Below are 22,480 nucleotides of genomic sequence, written 5' to 3'. Positions count from 1 at the left end.
TCTAAATTTAAATCTGAGGCTTGCAGTACACAAAAGCATGGCCTTTGAGATCTTTATTTCATCATAAAAAAACTGGCGTTTGACAACCATGTTAGTCCGCTCGTTTCACCGCTTTTAGAACTTGCAGGGTACTCATCAGATGAAATTTTGAGCACAAATTAATGTTGTGTGTGGAACAACTTAAATCGTAAAATCAATGTAGCTACGAAACCATTCTCGTTTTGCGACGTGCGCGCGGGCCGAATTTGTTGTAGCGGCAGACATGGCGCTGTTGGAAGGAGTGCTCGCAAATTACCAGCTCCTCTCCAAGGAATGGAGCAAGAAACCGCCCGATCTGAAGAAATGCGGCGAGTTGTTGGGCATGTTGAAGGTATAAGCGTCTTCGACTCCGGTTTTGCTCGTTGCGCGCCATCGCAGGGCAGCGGTAAGGCTGACAATTAAGCCTAGGCGCACCGTGAGCCCGGCGAAAATGCAATGTCACGGCTGCGGCTGAAGCAACTGTGCACGTTCTCACGTAGTAAACGAAGTTACGTGAACTACCGGCTCTGAAAAGACCCAGTTAGCGCGATGTCGTTGTACGGGGTGTCCTCGTTCACATGCGGCACCGCTGACGGCTGCGCATCGTGGTTTGTCCATTGAGTGTCGGTACCCGTGTGCTAATGTTTGTGTTGTTGTTTTCTTCGCCCCTTTCTTTCACTCTAGGTTACGTTGACGCAGTTACCGTTCTTGCCCACTTCAGACACGTCAGTCTCAAAGAGGGAACTCCTTTTAGCACGTAAGTATATCGCTGCTTTGGTTTCCGTTTGACTGGTTTCTCGTGATGCGTACCGGCTCCCTTTGAAGCGCACAACGTATTCACCGGAGCTAGCTGGCTCATAGCTAGCGCCGGTTCGAGCAGCGGAACTTAAAACGAGGGACTAACATAGTTTGACTTCTTTGTTCCGTTCCGCTGCTCGAACCAGTGTTAGTTATGACCAACTTTACCTTTCTACCTGAACTAGTGCGTTCATATGGAGCGGTGTCACTCATAACGGCGTGCACGTTTTTTTTTGTTTTTTTTTGTGATAGCTGCTTGCTTTTAAAGTGGCCGCGCATACCGCAAGTCACGGTGCCCTTTTCAGTAGCCAAGTCGATGAGCGCCGTCACCCCCCCCCCTCTCCTCCATTTTTTACAGCGAATCTGTATATGGTTAGGAAGTGGGAAAATGTGGCGGTCCGTGAATGCGCAGAAACTATAATGAAGAAGCATGCGCTACCTCGAAGGGTCTCCGCGCTTGCTCTAGTTTCTTTTAGGGTTTTGTCAGCTATGGGTGATACCCGCTGCAGCATTAATCACTACCCACAAACTCCATAATCTAATTGGGCCGGTTGGTTGTACACCTGAAATGATTTGTGGCGCAGGAAACACACACAAAGTAAGACGAGACAACATATGAGCGCTCATTTAGATGTTTTAATATCCTTTAAGCCATCGTGACCAAATGCAAAGGTTCGAGCATGCATCTTTTAAATGTGGTGATAGAGAAATCAAAAGCAGGCACTCTACAGATCCTAGCTCATGAATAACACCGGGTCCGCATGTTTCAGCCTCACTGGTTAACCATCCGAACGAAGTGGGTCGCCAGTGATTTCTTTGTTATATACTCTCTTACAACCTTAGAAAAAAATGTAAGCCCCACCCCCAGAACTGTGACACCTGCCCTCCACCTGTGAAAGACCGTCGCACTAGCTGGTTTCCGCTCATACCATAAGTGCTTTTTTACTCGGCTAATGTAAATACTGCTGATATTACAAGCTAAATGTTCATCCTTACTCCATAACACATTACGTTTGGCTCAGCATCGATGTCAGGGTCCCTCACGGAATTTACCGGGACGTTCAAGTTTCCGACGCAAAACCAGCGACACAAACGTGTGTCTGTATGGGAAAGTCTACCATCTGAAACACTCGAAAAGTGCTCGACGTCATGAAAATAAGTAAGCGTTATTGGATGGAGCGTTTATGCGAATTCTCTGTGGGAGGGACAGCAATGGCTGGGGGCGGAGCTGACATGTTTTCTTAGGCTGTCGCCAAGTACAGCGTCCCAATGTTTCAGTTGTGACCAGGAATATGCGTTGCTTAGTCGCTTTGCGTGTGAACTCGCCCTGACGCCTGTGCTTCTTGTCGCAGGTGACATACTCGAAATTGGTGCACAGTGGAGCATCAAAACTCGCGACATCCCGTCCTTTGAGCGTTACATGGCCCAGTTGAAGTGCTACTACCTCGACTATCAGTAAGTTAACCCAGGCATTTCTGGTATTGGTTCACAAGTGGTATGTGTCATCAGCACGAATGCAGTGAACGCTGATCGGTAGAAAAATAGGAGAAAATGAAACAGCAGAATCGTTTATAATGAAACAAGCAGTGCCAAGCACTGCACGCGTTTGTGCAGGTTTGGCGTAGCTGTGTGCGTCACATCTCCTTCGTTTCTTCATGTCACTGTCCATACGCAAAAACACCTAGTGCCCTCTAGGGAGCAGTGGAAAAACGATCTTTAATGCATTAGTTCTACCACTGCTCCTTAGAGAGCACCAGGGGTTTTATCAATTTAACGGGGGGGGAGGGGGGTCTGCAGCACCTTTTCAGCATGGTCAGAAAACACTCCCAATCGGTAGTCAAGGCTCCTGAGAACACCCGAGCCAAACATTATAGCACAGCACACGGCCTGGAATTTACAATTAATTCTCAGTCAGCTAGGAATCGTTCTCTCTTCTTTCTACAAATGATGCCATGTACCCAAATGATCACGCTATATACGCAAATTCACGGCCATTGGCTCATTTGAGCATCATGAGCTGCATAGTTGCTGTGGCCGTCAAGCGAGGCAGCCACGTGCCCTCTTGATCGCACTGAAACCCGCGCGTTCGAAGGACAAAAAAAAATAATAAAAAAGGTCATGACGTGCACGTGGCATAACTTTCCCATGTGCCATCCCTCCCGGCTTAGTTTCGGGCGCGCTCGTAGCTACGAGAGAAGAGAGAAAGCAATTACAGCGTGCAACAAATCTCTAACTCCGCTCGTACTTGACGGCTTCTAAACTTTTTACAGTGGTCGATTCGTGAGGCAATGAACTCTTTCGATGAAGCCATTCAATGGTTACTTGGGAAAGTGTTGCAGGGCCCCTTTAATGCTTCAAATGTTTACTTGAAGCACTAAACTGATGAAATTCCCAGTGCCCTCTCGGGAGCGGTGAAAGAACTAATGCATTATAGTGATAAAGAGCTGTCAGTACTTGTTTCACCGCACCAGTCGAGTAAAAGCGCTGCATTGGCACGGCGATCTGTAGCAAGTACGGAACGGCCATGCATTTTGATAACGCCTGAGGAGCAGCACACTTACGAAGTATGCCGACGAGAGCATAGGCATGAGTGTGGCCGTCAGCTCTGCTGGTCACCCACCTTACAGCATGGAGTGGTCTCACAAAGAGTTTTCAATTATACAACTGTATGCCTTAGTGCGGGGATTGAGTGTCAACACTGGGCACTGCTTGTGCACAAGTCTTCAGTGGTCTAACTTGTGCGTTGATGTGCTCACAGGAACGACTTGCCAGAGTCCGCACACAAGTACGAGCTGCTTGGCCTCAACCTCCTCTGCCTCCTGTCTCAAAACAGGGTTGCCGAATTCCACACGGTGAGCGCAACATTTTTGACTTGTTTAAAAACCATCGGGATCTTTGCAAACCAGACTTCGTATTCAGGCAGCAGCTTTAGCTTGGCACAAAGAGGTGCTACACACAATCATCGGTCAACGTAGACTGTTAAAGGGACACTAAAGGCAAATATCAGGTCAGCGTGGATTGTTGCAGTGGTGTTTCAAAAACCCCATAGTGCTTTTCAAGGAAATACCTACTTTGAAAGAAAATCACGTTTTAGTGGTCCGCATGCCGTTAGTGCAATTCACACAGCCCGCCTCTGAGAATGGGCTTCTGACGTAGCACTTGCCTGACAGCCCGCGCAGCGGAGCACAGCCCGGCAAAAATTAACTGAATTTCGTCTGAACTGAACACATTCGGAATTTTGTCTCGACCGTGACAAATGTCGAAAAAACTGACGGTGACCATTTCCCCCAGGAGCTGGAGCTTCTACCGGCCAAGGAGATCCAGAACAACGTGTACATCAACCATCCTGTCTCCCTTGAGCAGTTCCTCATGGAGGGCAGCTACAACAAGGTATGCCAGAGGGCCATGCTTATCTGTGCCTCCTTCGTTGCTGTAAAATATCGGGCTTAGCTTTTCACAGCGTAGACTCGGGCAGGGGTCACATCTTTGTATGGGTTTCGCCCCTGTGATATCGTGTGGTTTTTAGAGATGTTGAGGTTGGGAATGTAGACGGTCCCACGAAACTGACGAGGAAGCTTGCAGGTTTCAACTATTGCTTTATACAAACGCAAAAGAAATGCAAACACCACAGCAAACCCTACAACCACAGAAGAGAGCAAAGCTAACTACAGTGAAACCTCGTTAATACGTACCTGCCGGGAACGCGGCATAACTACGCACTAAACGGTAGTACGCATTAAACACCAAGCACAAATTTGCATCTCCTAGCGTACGCCATCGCCGCCAGCAAATAAATAGAGTGCCACAGCAAATATTGCCTAAAGTACCCACCGCAAAGCCTTTTCTTTCTTTTTGCCAAAGTGGAGAAAAGATCCTGGCACACTCGCACGACCGCCCGATAGCACGTAGTGGCGACGCCGAAGAGCATTTCGAAACTACTGCAGGGTCCGGGATACGCGGTCAACGCAGTGACCGACAGAACGGACAGTGCCTGCTTTCCCGCGGTATATGTGCGTGCGTCTAACCGCGATCTGCTACTAAACGAAAACTGACACAGTTCCAGTGAAACGCGGTACGGCCGCGTGGAGCCGATCGTCTCCCGGCTAGTTGCGTGCAGCACGTCGCCTACTCGGCTCACGCCATCACTACCGGGCCGTTTGCTGTGCCGCACGCGCGCATTTATCGTGGGAATGTTGTTCGTACCCACTTCGCTCCGGATCGTGCACAGATGCGGCGAGTAGCTTGTTCGGTTAACGCAGCGATGACGAGCTTCGTGCAAGCGATGCGCACTCCGCGATGCTCTAGCGGTCCTGGCAGCAGACGGAGACGCGTTGGGTGGTCACCTAATAAAAGCGTGCAGTATGGTTACAACCGCGCTACGCTGGCTGTATCATACACGTGCGTTTAGTGTGATAGCGTCAATGCAGCGAGGTTTCTCGGCGCCCGTAACTACGCAACATCGATCTACTCTCGCTTCTGCAAAGCGGTGCGCGCCTGATGACGGCTTAGTAGCGTTTGCTGTCGGACTAGTTGGTACATGGCTGAAGTTCTTCGTCCCTGCCCGAGCATTTGTGCCATTAATTCAACTTCAGCCTTGAAGATGGCCGCGCACAATGAAGCGGCAACGATTGGCGGCCGAGCGCGTTCAGCTTGTCACCTAATAAAAGCGTGCAGTAGGCTTAAAAAGTAGCGCTGCGCCACACGCGTGCCCGAGCAGATAGCTGAAGATACTTATTGTGATAAGGTTGTCGGCGATAGGTCATGTCGACGCGTTCGTCGGTGGCCGCCACCTCGCCTTCGTTCTTTCCCGATGCTTACCCGCAAAGGTGTCGCCGCAATCGCGCGGAAGTCGGAATCTGGGATCGACTGATCTGCGCACTTCTCAAAAAGGCGGAAGACCTTTGGCGGCACATTCTGGTGTCGGGAAGTTGAGCGGTGCAGTAAACATTTATGGCACAAAAAGTTATCGCGGTACGCAGGGTACGCACTAACCGGTAGGCATAGGGCGAACCACTACGGCTTAAGCGGTCAGAGAATGCATTGGGCTCTATGGGACTCGGTCGGGGATTCGTCGCAACTATGTTTTAACCGTTAGTACGTTTAAAGCGGGTACGTATTAACGAGGTTTGACTGTAATAAGAGTATCTGATGAGCAAGGCATTGTTAGCGAAGTCATAGTCCCTCAATAGCTTTTCTGGTCACGAAACTGCCGCCTCAGTTTAATATAGAGCTAGTGGTGGCCGCTAGGGGCGCCACAGTAAAAGAAAGGCCACCCAGCGGAGCGGCCGCCGTAGGCGACGCCTGTATTTTTTATTCTCCCGTACGTCGCGGCCGAAAGCCCCACTCTTTTTAGACAATATTTACATTCTATTTTGTTGTAACAACTACAGTGGAACTTCGATTATACGACTTTCAGGGGACCGCGCAAAATCGTCGTATAATCCGGGCGTCGTATAATCGAAAAACCGAGAATATAGGCAGTGACGGTCATTTTTGCCCCACAACAGCGGGCACATAATGCCTAAGAAAGTCCGCGGCACAAACGTACGCTGCTCCGAGGAACGTAGATTAAATTAATTGAAAAAATGACAACCACGCATTTTATCGGAGGTGTGAACGAACCTTTATTTCTCACCTTTTAAAAAAATCTGTGATTTTCTTCTGAGAGTTTGCCCAGCCACGACGCATCAGCTTTCTTTCGATAGCTGCAACATCTGGCAGCAAGTCGCCGATCTCATCGCGTGCGCAAGCAAACCGCCGAATGTGGTCGACGTAGCACAACACGTCCGCGTAAGTCGGAACGGACACGCTAGCCTCTGCAGCGTCGTCCATCTCTTCCTCGTCGGAAGTTCCCGCAGTGTCGGGACGCACAGTTTCGATAATGTCATCCAGCGACACTTCACTGCACACTGCAACGTCGTCGTCGGCACCAACATAGTCCGCGAAAGATCCAGGCAGCTCCAGGCTGCCGAACTCTGGTTCATCGTCAACAGGCAGTGCAGCTTCACTGGTAGAACAAGCACCACTTCTATTAAAGCCGCAGTGCCTGAAGGAGTTGGCGATAGTTTCTGGCGTGACTGCGTCCCATGCACTAGCAATGTAGTGCATTGCGTCAAGCACAGAAAGCTTCTTATCCAACTGCTTGCGTTCCATGCCCGCCAGCCGACGCTGCACCAGAAACTTCCGATATTTCTGTTTCATGCACTTGATGACGCCAGCGTCAAGTGGCTGCAGCTGGCTAGTGCAATTGGGGGGCAGAAATACAACTTTCACATTTCTCAAATGCGACATATCTGATGGATGGCATGGCGCATTGTCAAGCAGAAGAAGAATCTTTCTGTTCTTAGCCCCCATTTTGGAGTCCAGCTGCTGCAGATATGTAGAAAACATAGCAGCCGTCATCCAGGCTTTCCGGTTGAACGTGTACTGGCACGGCAGCCTTTTCAAATTCTTGAAGCATCGCGGCTTCTCAAACTTGCCGATCACGAGGGCAGGAAGCTTTTCAGAGCCGTCTTCATTAGCGCAAAGCAATACGGTAAGACGCTCTTTGCTTCGCTTACCCCCGTGACAGCTCTCTCCTTTGAATGCCAATGTCTGTTCTGGCTGCATATTATAAAATAATCCAGTTTCGTCTGCGTTGAACACGTCGGACGGTTTGTATTCCCGTATCAATTCCGGCAGCAATGCAGTCCACTTTTCTACAGTGTCGGAGCTGACTGACGCGCTCTCTCCACAGCAGCGGCTGTACACAACTCCACTGCGTTTTTTAAAGCGATCCAACCAGCCATTGGAGGCTTTAAAGTCGTCAATGCCGCAGCGCAATGCAACTGTCTCAGCCTTCTCCTTCAAAATTGCGCCATCCACGGCGATTCCTGAACTGCGGGCCTGACGCAACCACTCAACGAGGGCCTTCTCCATGGCAGCATATTTGCCATCTTTCGCGGCCTTCCTGTTCAGGCCGAACTTTGCCGCATTTAGTAGGATGCTGTCCTTCTTCGCGAGGATCGTTTTCAGCGACGACTCGGGAATGTTCAGGTCGCGGGCAATGCTGGCCTTTGTTGCTCCGTTCCGCCTCTCTGCCTCCTCGATTATGCGAAGCTTTTCTCCGAGCGTCAGCGGTTTTCGGTTCCGCGACATTGCGAGACGCAGCACTCGCAACCAAAAGTTCGAAAGCTTCCTCGCACACCAATGACCGAACACAGAAAATTTTGCACGTGGACACAGCAGCTGCGGCGCAGCACAACCAACCGATGAGGCAAACACGTGAAGGAATGGCTGAATGGCAGCACGGCAGTAGGCCTATTCGATTTGCAAGCTTCGACCAATCGCGAGCGGCTAAAACGCCCCAGCCCTCTGGTAGCTAGACAGCGGCAAGTTCCGGTTCCCGCGGCTGTCGCAAACATTGGCTCAACAATCGCCGTTCAACACGTCCGGTATAACGACACGAAATGTAGTGAAAGTTATCGTATACTAGAAAGCGAGCTCGAGATTATCTGCCATGTTATCTGCTCACAACGGTCACTGCAGTCACAACGGTCACGGTCACTACAAAACCACCCAAAAGAAGAGAGAGAGAAAAAAAAAAAAGGCGACAACGGAAGTGCGCAGTGCAATGCGACAAAACGAATGCGCTCCGGCTGGCTCCGGCCAACGTTGGCTCTGGCTAGCTATGGCCGACCGCGTCGAAAAATTGAAGAGGCCCTGTGGTGGCAGCGCGGATACGAACTCGGTTCCTCGGTTTCCCGACTTTTTTCGCCCGGCCGCAGTGTGTTTGCGTGCCAGCCCGCGTCATCGTAGGTCTTTTTTTTTCTCGGACAGTCCAGCAAAGCGTCGTACGAGGCGGGGCCGGCGTAAAATTGCGTCGTACAATTGAGGTTTTTAATACATTATTTCTATGGGGGTTTTGCCGGGACCAAGCCAATTCGTCGTAAAACGCGGGTCGTCGCAGGACCGGGGGACGTATAATCGAAGTTCCACTGTATGCGAACTAAACCTGGAACTACTGAGAATGTTTTCTTACCGAAGACAAGGCGCATACAAAAAGTAAACAATCTCAAGTTCAGCTGGCGGCTCAATGTGTCAGCAGACGACGCGCATAGACCTTTTGCTACTGCGAAATTTGTCCTTAGCTGTCCCAACAGGCCTCAAAAAAAAAAAAAAAGAAAGAAACTTTGACGTTACTGTGATGCGCTGTACATAGAATGAGACATCAGCGGCGTTACCATTAAATGCCTGACAACCTGAGCTCACTGTTATTTCCCGAACTTCTGATTGCACACGTGTCGTTCCAGCAGTGGTTGCGGACTAATTTTACGTAACATAAAATGTTCTAGGACGTGAGCTTGCATTTGCCGGTAGTCTGTTCGGAACAGATACATCGGCAGATCGTACCGTCAAGAAACGCTTGCTTGATGGGAAGTGTTGTCGTCTTCAGGGGGGCGATCGGAGATCTGTTCGTTCCGCTTGTTCGTTCTCCTGGGGAAAACAAGCGCGCTGATTGGCTGAAGCGGGAGATGCCACTCAAGGCCGGGGGCTGTCGCCATTTCTTTCTTTTTTTTTTTTTTTTTGCTTGATCTTTTCTTTTTTGGTGACGTCATATCGCGGCATAACGAGTAGGGTGATCGGAGATCTCTGTTCTGCGCCGTTCGTTCTGTACCCATTCTGGCGGCATACGCGATTGGTCGAAGCCGGAAAAAAACACATCTCTGAGGGCCGTAGCCATTTTTCTTTTTGCTTGATCTTTTATTTTTTGGTGACGTCATACCGCGTCATAACGAGCATGTCGTCTGCTACAAACGAACGGAGCGCGAGACCGTTCGCACGCGTTCTCTCGAGCGAACAAACGGCTTCGCACGGCATGATGCGGCGGTTGCGGCTGCCGCAACAGCTGATTTTGAGAAAATGGCGCTTGCGACCTGTGCTTCTCTTGCGGTTGGAGGTGCGAGATGCGTTTGAAGACATGAGCGAGTGCAGCGTCGCTTTCTGTTCTCGAAACGAACAGTGCGAACAAAATGAACGGGCCTGCCACTGGGCTGTGGTCTTACGCGCAGGGACTTCTTAGTTCAAAAGCGCTACCAGCTACTTCCACGTGTCGTCCCGGTCCTCACTCGTGAACGACGGCCCCAGTGGGCACGACGGCGTAGGTATCTCTGGGTGCTCTTTTATAAAAACCCGGGAGCCAAGCCAGACATTGCGGTGGGACGACATCTTGAAAAACTGCTCCAACCGCCACTTTTCTCTTTTTTTTTTTCGCGTGCGCGACTTCACATAGCGAGCGCGTTAGAAAAACTAACACCAATAAATATCAGCGCTCAAACCTATTGCTGTTTCAGAAACTGTTTGAGATTGAAAAGAAAAACAATATCTTTTCGTATAACAACTGTATTTATTAGAAGGCGAGAAACCCTTCGTTTTGAAATATACGGTCCCCTTGCCGAGGACAAACGATGCGCGTCTACTTCCGGAAAGCTCGCCGCTCACCGCTGACGATTGGCTGTCCGCTTCCTCTCGGCGGAAGAGAGCTGCGGACCGCCCACTTTTGTGACGTAACACCGCCAGAACGAACGCGGAATGAACAGAGATCTCCGATCCCCCCCCCCAGGCCTCGAAAGCTTTGCTAGTTTTCGTGCGTATCAGTTTTCGACACCGTTTTCCAACGCGATTTATGTTGACAATATCGGCGATGGAAACCTCACAGATTAATATATGCCCTTGACTACGCATTGTGTTTCTTAATCTCTATCTCTCACGAGCAGGGTGACGAGGATTGACGCCCATTTGCATTCAGTGCCGTAATTTCTTGGCGAACCAGGACGCTTATTAGGATTGTAATCGCGATCTTTCTTTGAAGGAAATGAATCCGTGCAAATGCTTATGAGAAATGGATAATGTTCGCCTTCACTGAGTATTGGGGTAGAGTAGAGCTCAAAAGACATTCTAAAGGTGTACTGACACAGAAATCTTGCATATTGTTTTTTTTTTTGTTACATTAAGTAGCTAATGGCCCGTTTGCCACGGCTGAAAATTCCCTTTGCACAAGACGGCTTTCGAGGTCGTTTCAGTGACGTTAAAACTGTCCGTGGTCGAGACTTTCCATTCGTAAAGTTGGCCGTGGCCGTGGAACACACGAGAAATGACGTTAGGCCTGAGGCGCGGCTTGTCTGTCGACAACGATACGGCGTCACCGTTTATCGTGAAATTGTACACATATACGGTGTCCGATGAATCAAAGTGCCTCGCACACATATGCACATGCTTCGAATCGATGCTGAAGTTGTCCGTTTGTTGCTGCGTTATGGCTCACTTCCAGTCTTGAACTACCCATGAACGCTTGGCATGCAAAACATCGATACATTTTCAGTCGCTGCCCTTGTAGCCGAAACGGCACCTCGGTACGCAGCGCCTAAAAGGCATCGTCACGAGAGCGTGCCGATTCAACTGTACGATACCTGAACTTGGCCCTTATCCAAAACGCAGTCACAGACAGAGAGTACACGTGCAAACTTTCAGCTCACGCCGTCTGCATTTGCGGCGTCTGCGGAATCCACCTGGAGAAGGGTGGCCTCTAAGCGACGGTGGCGCCGCGGCGCGGCAGCTTGTCGCGCCATATCAAGCTCCCCCATAGCGTGACGGCGAAGTTTCGTGACCAGAAAAAGTATTGAAGGACTATGGCGAAGTCATTCTGGGACAACACAGGCTCACCCATTGTGGAGTCAAGTGCCTTCAGCGATGCGAGGTGACGAGCAGCTTGGAATGGCTTGAAAGAGGAAAGTGATGACTCGTAATGGCTCAAAAGAGTGGTAAGCTGGGCTAGTTGGTATGGATGCATAGTAATAAACATCACGAAAAAACGAGCGACAGTGGAAGAACAACATGGGACAAGCGCTGATTGCCAACTGAAACATTTATTGCGCATAACCATGCTGAAATAACAGGGCTGCATAGCACGTGCACATGAGGGTCCGGTTAGAAAAACAAGTACAGCCACGTTCAAGTCTGTGTAGAGCGCGCGAGCAGCTGGTTTTTGCTCTGCGGGCCGACACCTTGGGGCAGTTTCGGGCTCTGACGGGGTCAGCCTGGCTACTACCGTATATACTCGTGTAGGGGCCGCCCTCGTGTAAGGGCCGCACCCCTACTTTGGAGGGGGAATTTCGAAAAAAAAATTCAAAAAGTCCCGCCAGAAAAGTGTAGTTAGTTAAATTGCAGCTAGATGGCGCTGCCAGCTTTTCCGCTTCCGCCGACCTCGATGGCGCCATTATTGCTTTGTGTGGCGCATCGTTGGCATCGTGTGGGTAGCTTGGCAGTGTTTCTTCAGATCGGTGTTGTCGGTGTCACTTTGTCTGTAGTAGTGGCCCTGCTTGAGCCATCGCAGGTGAGGGACGATGGGCCGGCACTTGAGATCTTTCACTGCAGCCTTTAAACTGCAAGTGATTGAATATGCCGAGGAGCACGGCAAGCGAGAAGCTGGACGATGAGAAGCGCGTGCGTTACTGGATGAAACAGAAAGATGCCCTCGCCGCTACCAACAGGAGCCAAAAGGCATTTCGCGGAAAGAAGTGCAAGTACCCGGAACTCGAAGGCGAACTTGTCAAATATGTCATCGACACTCGAAGGGACGGCTACGCCGTCTCAACTGACATGATCCGCGTGAAAGCCCTGGCCATCGCTCGCCACATGGAAATACCCCAGGCACAATTCAAGGCAAGTCGGGGGTGGGCATCGCTACAACAAGTGTGTGCATGGATTTTGAGTGCGTGGCGTGCCGTGTCATTTGAAACAGTCGCGAAAAGCTTCAAGGTGACTGGAATTTCAAACTGCATGAGCGGCGCTGAGGATGAACGTCTCTGGGAGGACGCCGACGCCGAGGCGAGCTCTTCCGAGAACGAGGACAGCGATAGCGAAATGGAATCGTAATAAAAACATTCCTGGAATGTTATTTGCGACTCTCTTACACTCTGCTACTGTCGCGGAAACAGTACAGACCTTTGGTGAGCTGTCATCGGCCTGATTCGTGTAAGGGCCGCACCAAGCAAAAATTTCGAAAAAAAAGTGCGGCCCTTACACGAGTATATACGGTAGGCTGCACATGCTCATACACACCACGTCAGAGCCCAAAACTGCCTCAAGGTGTCGCCCCGCAGAGCAAAAACCAGCTGCTCGCGCTCTCTACACAGATGTGGCTGCGGCTGTACAATAAAACAGCAAAGCTATGCGAAGCCTATGGCATGCTGCGAGCTTCGCGGTGTCGCCACCGTCGAAACGATGACAGCACACTGCCGACAGCAGTAATCAAACTGTCAGAAGCGTGTATAGTACAAACGCTGGGAAGATCGGAAAGTGACGCACTTTTGGTGGCAGTGCAAACTGGAAAACAGTCGCGCCGCACTGATGGTCGTGAAAAGCACGCGGATATGTTCATATCAGTTAACGACAGTTTCCCAAATACTGTGGACAAAGTGGTGCGACATCTTGAGTGCAGGGACTTTAGCGGTATACCTCTTATTATACCAGCGAAGGCTTCGTGCAGTTCGATGTAACTGTCATCCAGCGTTGGACAGCCTCTGTGCTCCGCACATCTGTGGTGGGGCTATGCGTATATGCACCTTCCTTGCACATAAATGCTTATGCATGCATACTATTCACTGGTATACACGCTAAAACGCTACTCACATGTCCTTCATTTTATGTAAACATCGATGCAGTCACAATAACATGGTTTACTGTAGCAAGTTTGTGTGATCAGCGTTGTCATTTCGCTCGGCCTGTATGCAACAGCAATAAACTACTAAAGTAAATATGCAAAATACTTCTGAGTTTCTAATGAGTAACTGACTGCAATGTACATTATGGAAACTAGAGAAATTCAGGGAGGGGGCTGCCGGAGCGAGCAGGGGAGAGTCGTGACGCAGAAGCAGACGACGACGACATCTTCTGCTATGCGGAACGCCAGCTGCCATATCAGAGCACCCTTGTGCTTTCGAAACATATTTCGTTTTATACAGCTGTAAATTATACATTAAACACAACTCATAGTTCTTAAAACTAAATTGCATGTGAAAGATAATAACTTTTTCTGTTGGAGGGCAAGATAACATTTTTAAATCGTTTTTGCAACTATACCATTAGAATCAAGACGGCGCTACTATCGCGTCCAAATGTTTGTCCCCATTGGCTCTATGGGCATGTCACTCCCTTGGCCATACCTATCTTCTTAAGCTCTGATAATCGAGCTCTTTGCCAAGTAAGGCAATCGAGGCTTGAGTGATGCACGCATCGGACAGAACACCGATGTGTGCAGCCTCCAGAATTTCCTGCTGCGTCCGCCTCCTGTTACGGTACAAAATAGTGGTGTTGTCAGACGAAAGAACACATCCACAATCACAACAGTGTAGTGACAAGTGCAAGCTAGCTTGGCCTTTTAGAGAACTACAGTAAAAGCTCGTTAATTCGGATTTGACCGGACCGGAAAAAATGTTCGAATTAACCGAATGCCGAATTAACGAATGAACAGGAAAAACAACATTAAAATCAAGTTGGAGAAGCATACCTTTATTTGCTGAAGTATTTTGTAATGGTCGTCTGCGTTTTCGCGCAGATTCCGGCTGACATTACAATTTTTCTTAACTCTTCCAAATGGCCAACAGCATGCAAACTGTCGGAAGTGCTCAGGCAAACGTCCTCTAATATCAAAAGAGCCTCCGAGACTTCCCGTGAGGTGCGATGAGTTCGCGACATCATTAATAATTTCTTGATCGGGCAGTAGACCAGTCGTGGCGACACAATCATCAATCGCGATGTAGTGCTGAAGAGTCATATCTGAGGGAAGGACAGCATCGAAGGTCGGGCAGTCATCGTCGGTGGACTCGGCTGACACCTCGCCGATGCCATCGTCAGCTACTGCCGCATGCTCGGGCCTCACATGTAAACATGGTCACAACGGGGAAAAAAAGAGAACTCCGCAAGAAGAGACGGTGCCGACACAACACAAGGGAAAATGGCGTCGGAGGCGCAGTGGAGCGAAGAAAGAAGACGGCGACGTTCGGTGACGCTGCGATCGCCCCCACTAGTTGATGACGATGGTGATGTCACTCAGGTTTCGGTTTCGCTCCAGTGGTGCCAGCGCTGCCTTACCACACTTTCGTGTAGCGGCAGCCGTCAACATTTGTCCGAATTAAGGGGGGACACGGGTCTTTGGGACGAAAAAAATCGCGAAAAAATCGAGTTTTGGAAAATGGCATTTTCGAAATCTAGAGGTCTTATTACACGACTACACAAAGTTTCTCAGCTCTTGCATTAATATTTTAGCCGTAGCATAACTCTATTTCAACAATACTGGCAGAATTGCAGCCGAAGTTATTGCTAAAAAGGCCCTTTTTTCGCAAAACGCAGCGGCCGTTTCACGCGTCGTAGCGTGGCTATCTTGGTCTCGTTTTAAAGAGCTATTTTTCTTCTTCATTTTCCCGCCAACTCCTGTTCTATGCTGCCATTGGCTTTCTCAAAAAAGTGCGCGAAAAAAGAGTCCCAGCGCAAGCCCTCATTCGTTGCCCAGCGCACGTGACCTGAGTTTGGCATACGATTGGCGGAATTCCTTTTTTGTCGTCTGCACAGCGCTCATCCGCGCTGTCGGCCATGCGCCATGTTTTCAGTGTGTGACCAACGCCGGTGTGGCTGAAGTGTAGAACGATGGCTCGGAAGAAGTCGCACACGAAAAAAGCATTTGGGGCGAAGAAAGTGCGACGCGCACTTATCGAGAACATCAGGAAGAGGAGTGTAAGGCAGCCGAACGTCGAAAGCGTCGCGGCCGCCGCCTCTGCTGATGCCGCCGATACGGACCTAGGCCTAACAAGCCCGTCGTCGTGCGGAGGTGCCGACGGTCGCGTGCGTTGCGATACGAAGTTTCTGCAGCCCGCAGAATTGGAAGAGGGCAGAAAAAGAGCTCAAGATAAACTGCTGCAGCTGTCGTCCACCCCCGCGACGGAAAGGAAACGGGATCTGCTGACTGACAACGCCGATGCCGCATGTGAAACGCCTGACGCGAGTGTGTTTACAATTGTAAGCTTAGATTTGGTGAACACTCTGCTTGTGCATGCGAAATGTAAATTATGCAGTGCTGGTGACCTAGAAATCGTCAGAGACGATCGTGAATACGGCCTCGCCGTCAAGCTGCGTCTCGTGTGCACGAACTGCAGTGACGTGACGTGGACTTGGAGCTCGCCGCGCGTCCGTGGTGAACCGAAGGCAAACCCGTTCTGTGTGAATGTTCTCGCGGCTCGCGCCATGCAAGCTACAGGAAACCGACAAACAGCTTTTAATGGTATATTCTCGCTGATGAACATTAGCCGTAGTGGCCTCAACACAAAGACGTGGCAAAGCTACCTCAAAGGTAAGCTGGTTCCCGCAGCTGATCGTGCGGCCAAAAATGTGACAAGTGAGTGCGCACGCTCGGTTCGCGAGCTCTATCAAGATTTGTGCCTCAGCAACCCCGGAAACATCGCGGTGTCGTACGATGGGTCGTGGATGACTCGCGGACATTCCTCGCACATCGGCGTCGGCACCGTGATAGAACTGTTCACGGGGCTTTGTTTGGACTACGTTGTCCTGAGCAATTTCTGCGCGGGATGCGAGACGGGCCCAAAGGAAGGCGATCCATCTTTCGAAAGCTGGAAGAAAGGCCACAAGTGTCAGAAGAACACTAACAAAAAGTCAGGAGAAATGGAAGTGGAGGCAGCTCTTATTTTATGGAAGCGGTCCCTCGAGCGGCACGGTCTTCGGTACACTACAGTACTTAGTGATGGAGACAGCCGTACGTATCTCGCACTCCAAGAGGAGAAAGTTTACGGTTACGTAGAAGTGGAAAAAGAGGACTGCGTGAACCACGTACAAAAACGTATGGGCACGGCACTACGCAACCTCGTCTCAAGAAGCAAAGCTTCTGGCCTTGAGAGCCTTGGCGGAAAAGGTCGGCTCACAGCTGACCTAATTACGCGGCTAAGCTCCTATTACGGATGGGCACTAAAAACGCACAAAGGAGATGTGGATGCCATGCACAAGGCAGTGATGGCAACCTACCATCACATAACGTCTAACGACACTGTGTCAAACCATTCCTTCTGCCCAACAGGCCCCAATTCGTGGTGCCGCCAAAATGCCGCAGAGGCTAGGGGTGAGCCAGCACCAAAACACCCTCGCAACCTGCCTCCTCATGTTTGTCAGGCTTTGTTGCCTATATACGAACGCCTCAGCAACAGAAAATTGCTTGAGAGGTGCTTGCGAAGGAAGACTCAAAACAGCAATGAGAGCCTCCATTCGGTCATATGGTCGCTTGCACCAAAGGAGCGCCATGCCTCCCTTTTTACCGTAAAAGCAGCTGTGGCGGAGGCAGTGCTAAGGTTTAATGCAGGAAATGTGAGAGCAACTGCATCAATACTAAAGGAGCTGAGCCTAAGCCCCAGCACACTGTGCAGAAATCGTATGGCTGAAAAAGATCAGCGGCGCCTGGAAGCTTCAACTCGAAAGCGTGCATCAGCAGAAAATATGCACCGAGCCCTGAAAAAACGCCACACAGGCAACAATGTGCAGACAGACTATGTGCCAGGGGGCTACTGATCATTTACAACTGGTAAATTGTAAATACTTTATGATATTCTGGAATAAATTGAGCTGTTTACGTTTTTCGCGATTTTCTCAGAACAAGCTTTTTACTCCTTTTTCTTGTTTGGTACAGTGATATCTAAATTCCTAGGACAGCTACAGCTGTAATTTTTTTATATGTGATGCTGAATGCCTAGAGCTTGAACTGCTGCAAGCAGATTATTTGTTTTCTCTCTCTATAATTTTTTATTTGCTTTTGTTCAAGTTCATTAGTGGCTGTGACATAAACATCTAAGCTTTGATGAGCTCCTAAATTGCTAATTGTTGTTGGATGTGAAAACTGCTTGCAGCAGTTCAATCCTTATGTATTCTACTTTGCATTCATGCACTAAATTTAACTTTCTGCTCAGTAGATTTTTATCTATTGTCTCACCAATTATTAGTAATTAATATCTAATTATTTCGCTAACTAATTGAGTCACAGAAAAAATCACTGCATTTTTGAAATCAGCACAACAAAATACATATACCTGTGCTTTTAAATTGAATTTGGTTCATAAATAAAAAAAATAGCTCCAGGTACCATGTACCCCCTTAAGCGGTGCGGAGCCCTATTCTGACGAATTAACGAAGGTTTGGTCCCATAGATTAACATGCACTTCGGCCGGGACCAATGGAGCCGTCCGAATTATCCGAATTTCCGAATTAACGGGTGTCGAATTAACGAGCTTTTACTGTATTGTGCTTGCACAGGCGCACATTAATGCAGCGTCCCGTCTGCCCGACATGCACACAGTCACATGAAAGTGGGATCGAGTACACCACTGACGTACAATAAGGGATGTACTTATTGACGTATTCGATTTGATAGGCATGCTCTTGTGTCTGCGACCTGCTCGCGATACGCCGGTCAACCTTCGCACAACCTTCGTAAAGGCTCTCAAGAAAGCTTGAGCCTTGCTGACGGGAAACGTTGAAGGTGGAGATCGTTAACTGCCACTTGAAGCCCATAGCTTCAACACTCGGGCCATTCAAATTTCTCGGTGCAGCATTGAGAAAGGATTGTTGCAGTAGTGCCCTACCCTCCTTTCTTGATATTTTTTTCTGTGTATCGGTTGCCTTCCCTGAATAACTGAGCATGTTCGAATGGTCAGTCGACTACTGTTGTGGCGACCCTACAGGTGTTCAAGTCTAAGGACAACGTACCGGCGGCCAACTACAGCTTCTTCATGGACATTCTGCTGGACACTGTGCGGGACGAGATAGCCCGCTGCATCGAGAAGGCCTACGAGCGCATCTCCAGCCCCGATGCCACCCGCATGCTCTTCCTCGACTCGCCCCAGTTGACTGACGTCTACGCCAGCAAAGTGAGCCCCCTCCACCAGTGCTACCACCTTATTTATTCAAAGATAGGTTGAGCATGAATGCAGCGTGAGGATGTCGTGCTCTACGAGAAGTGAAAAGAAAAGTTCCAATATAGGTGGACCCATATCTTTTGAGAAATTTTAAAAAAATAGGAACACCTTTATTGACATGAAGCTGGGCTTATTTACTATACACACGCACAAAACTCATTTCGTGTCAGTTTTCCATAAGCAGAAGCATTTGCCTTGGAGATCTATATTATCTCAACTGCTCGTGACTACATCACCCGCAGTGATCTGCGGTTGATGTAGTCACCAGCAGTTACAGATCACCAGCAGAAACATTGATTTGTAAAAATATATACAGTGGAACTTTGATTATACGACTTTCAGGGGACCGCGCAAAATCGTCGTATAATCGAAAAACCGAGAATATAGGCAGTGACGGTCATTGTTGCCCCACAACAGCGGGCACATAATGCCTAAAAAAGTCCGCCGCACAAACCTACGCTGCTCCGAGGAACGTAGATTAAATTAATTGAAAAAATGACAACCACGCATTTTATCGGAGGTGTGAACGAACCTTTATTTCTCACCTTTTAAAAAAATCTGTGATTTTCTTCTGAGAGTTTGCCCAGCCACGACGCATCAGCTTTCTTTCGACAGCTGCAACATCCGGCAGCAAGTCGCCGATCTCGTCGCGTGCGCAAGCAAACCGCCAAATGTGGTCGACGTAGCACAACACGTCCGCGTAAGTCTGAACGGACGCGCTAGCCTCTGCAGCGTCGTCCATCTCTCCCTCGTCGGAAGTTCCTGCAGTGTCGGGATGCACAGTTTCAATAATGTCATCCAGCGACACTTTACTGCACACTGCAACGTCGTCGTCGGCACCAACATAGTCCGCGAAAGATGCAGGCAGCTTCAGGCTGCCGAACTCTGGTTCGTCGTCAACAGGCACTGCAGCTTCACTGGTAGAACAAGCACCACGTCTATTAAAGCCGCAGTGCCTGAAGGAGTTGGCGATGGTTTCTGGCGTGACTGCGTCCCATGCACTAGCAATGTAGTGCATTGCATGAAGCACAGAAAGCTTCTTATCCAACTGCTTGTGTTCCATGCCCGCCAGCCGACGCTGCACCAGAAACTTCCGATATTTCTGTTTCATGCACTTGATGACCCCAGCGTCAAGTGGCTGCAGCTGGCTAGTGCAATTGGGGGGCAGAAATACAACTTTCACATTTCTCAAATGCGACATATCTGATGGATGGCATGGCACATTGTCAAGCAGAAGAAGAATCTTTCTCTCCGGTTGAATGTGTACTGGCACGGCAGCCTTTTCAAATTCTTGAAGCATCGCGGCTTCTCAAACTTGCCGATCACGAGGGCAGGAAGCTTTTCAGAGCCGTCTTCATTACCGCAAAGCAATACGGTAAGACGCTCTTTGCTTCGCTTACCCCCGTGACAGCTCTCTCCTTTGAATGCCAATGTCTGTTCTGGCTGCATATTATAAAATAATCCAGTTTTGTCTGCGTTGAACACGTCGGACGGCTTGTATTCCCGTATCAATTCCGGCAGCAATGCAGTCCACTTTTCTACAGTGTCGGAGCTGACTGACGCGCTCTCTCCACAGCAGCGGCTGTACACAACTCCACTGCGTTTTTTAAAGCGATCCAACCAGCCATTGGAGGCATTAAAGTCTTCAATGCCGCAGCGCAATGCAACTGTCTCAGTCTTCTCCTTCAAAATTGCGCCATCCACGGCAATTCCTGAACTGCGGGCCTGACGCAACCACTCAACGAGGGCCTTCTCCATGACAGCATATTTGCCATCTTTCGCGGCCTTCCTGTTCAGGCCGAACTTTGCCGCATTTAGTAGGATGCTGTCCTTCTTCGAGAGGATCGTTTTCAGCGACGACTCGGGAATGTTCAGGTCGCGGGCAATGCTGGCCTTTGTTGTTCCGTTCCGCTTCTCCGCCTCCTCGATTATGCGAAGCTTTTCTCCTAGCGTCAGCGGTTTTTGGTTCCGTGACATTGCGAGACGCAGCACTCACAACCAAGAATTCGAAAGCTTCCTCGCACACCAATGTCCGAACACAGAAAATTTTGCACGTGGACACAGCAGCTGCGGCGCAGCACAACCAACCGATGAGGCAAACACGTGAAGGAATGGCTGAATGGCAGCACGGCAGTAGGCCTATTCGATTTGCAAGCTTCGACCAATCGCAAGCGGCTAAAACGCCCCAGCCCTCTGGTAGCTAGACAGCGGCGAGTTCCGGTTACCGCGACTGTCGCAATCGTTGGCTCAACAATCGCCGTTCAACACATCCGGTATAACGACACGAAATCTAGTGAAAGTTATCGCATACTAGAAAGCGAGCTCGAAATTATCTGCCATGTTATCTGCTCACAACGGTCACTACAAAACCACCCAAAAGAAGAGAGAGAGAAAAAAAAAAAAGGCGACAACGGAAGTGCACAGTGCAATGCGACAAAACGAATGGGCTCCGGCTGGCTCCGGCCAACGTTGGCTCTGGCTAGCTATGGCCGACCGCGTGTCGAAAAATTGAAGAGGCCCTGTGGTGGCAGCGCGGATACGAACTCGGTTCCTCTGTTTCCGGACTTTTTTTCGCCCGGCCGCAGTGTGTTTGCGTGCCAGCCCGCGTCATCGTAGGTCTTTTTTTTTTCTCGGACAGTCCAGCGAAGCGTCGTACGAGGCAGGGCCGGCGTAAAATTGCGTCGTACAATTGAGGTTTTTAATACATTATTTCTATGGGGGTTTTGCCGAAACCAAGCCAATTCGTCGTAAAACGCAGGTCGTCGCAGTACCGGGGGACGTGTAATCGAAGTTCCACTGTACAAAAATATCCCTGCATATTGACGAGAAGCCACCTTCTTTGCATTACTGTGAAGCAATGCTGTAAGGCCAACTTGCGCACCGAAATTTGCAGATAGTCTGCACCCTGACCTTAGCTGTAACCTTTCTGTGCAGTTTATACACAAGCATATACGGCTACCAGTACAGGCAAAATGGAATTTCATAGCGTTTGGCCTTCTTTTCAGTCTTTGTGTCGGGTATGGCATAAAGCATTGCATGAATGAAAAAGGGAGTGGGTCAAGGGTTTGTTTGTTTGTTACACATGACTTCATTAAACCAAGAGACAATAAAGGCAAGGGAGGCATAGGGGACGTTACCTGTAGTTCTTAACTTCAGCATAGTAATTATGAAATAAATGGAAAGGAATTTAAGTGGACAAAAAATCAACCTGCCACCAGTAGGGACCAAACCTGGAACCTCCATATGACACATCCGATGCTCTACCAATCAAGCTACAGTGGCTGTCGTTTTCCTATCACCTTATTGGGTATTTCTGTGTGTGTAACCCTGGGAGTGTTGGCCAGCACCACTCGTAGCCATGACGGGAGTGTGGAACATTCTTTTTGCCACAACGTGACGTGATCTTTTTACAAACTTGCAACTGACCAAGGCATGTAACTTAATGCCCACCTCCGTTCTCTTTTCTCCCAACAGCGAGGGTGGACGGCGAAGAACAACGTGTACGAGTTCGGCACGGAAGTGAAGCACACGGAAGACGTCATCTCCACAGAAGACCTGGCGACCCAAGCCATAGGCTACGCACGCGAACTCGAAATGATTGTCTAGCGGCCCCTGCAATTCATTCAGCAGTGCTTGTCTGTCCCTTTCCTTTTTTAAAT

At 49.4% G+C, this 22,480-nt stretch overlaps 1 protein-coding gene across 1 annotated transcript; it reads left to right on the top strand.

Moving 5' to 3' along the window:
* Positions 1-214: 214 nt before the first annotated feature.
* On the top strand, positions 215-22,480 carry LOC119374137 (26S proteasome non-ATPase regulatory subunit 8). Its single transcript, XM_037644200.2, has 7 exons — positions 215-370; positions 703-775; positions 2,169-2,271; positions 3,575-3,668; positions 4,108-4,206; positions 18,588-18,773; positions 22,296-22,480. Exons 1-7 carry the CDS (start codon positions 263-265, stop codon positions 22,425-22,427), a joined length of 795 nt encoding a protein of 264 aa, XP_037500128.1. The 5' UTR covers positions 215-262; the 3' UTR covers positions 22,428-22,480.

The sequence above is a fragment of the Rhipicephalus sanguineus genome, chromosome 11 (assembly GCF_013339695.2).
Source record: "Rhipicephalus sanguineus isolate Rsan-2018 chromosome 11, BIME_Rsan_1.4, whole genome shotgun sequence".
Lineage (NCBI taxonomy): Eukaryota > Metazoa > Arthropoda > Arachnida > Ixodida > Ixodidae > Rhipicephalus > Rhipicephalus sanguineus.
The sequence above is the reverse complement of the archived record's forward strand: the minus strand, read 5'-3'. Positions and strand labels throughout refer to the sequence as shown.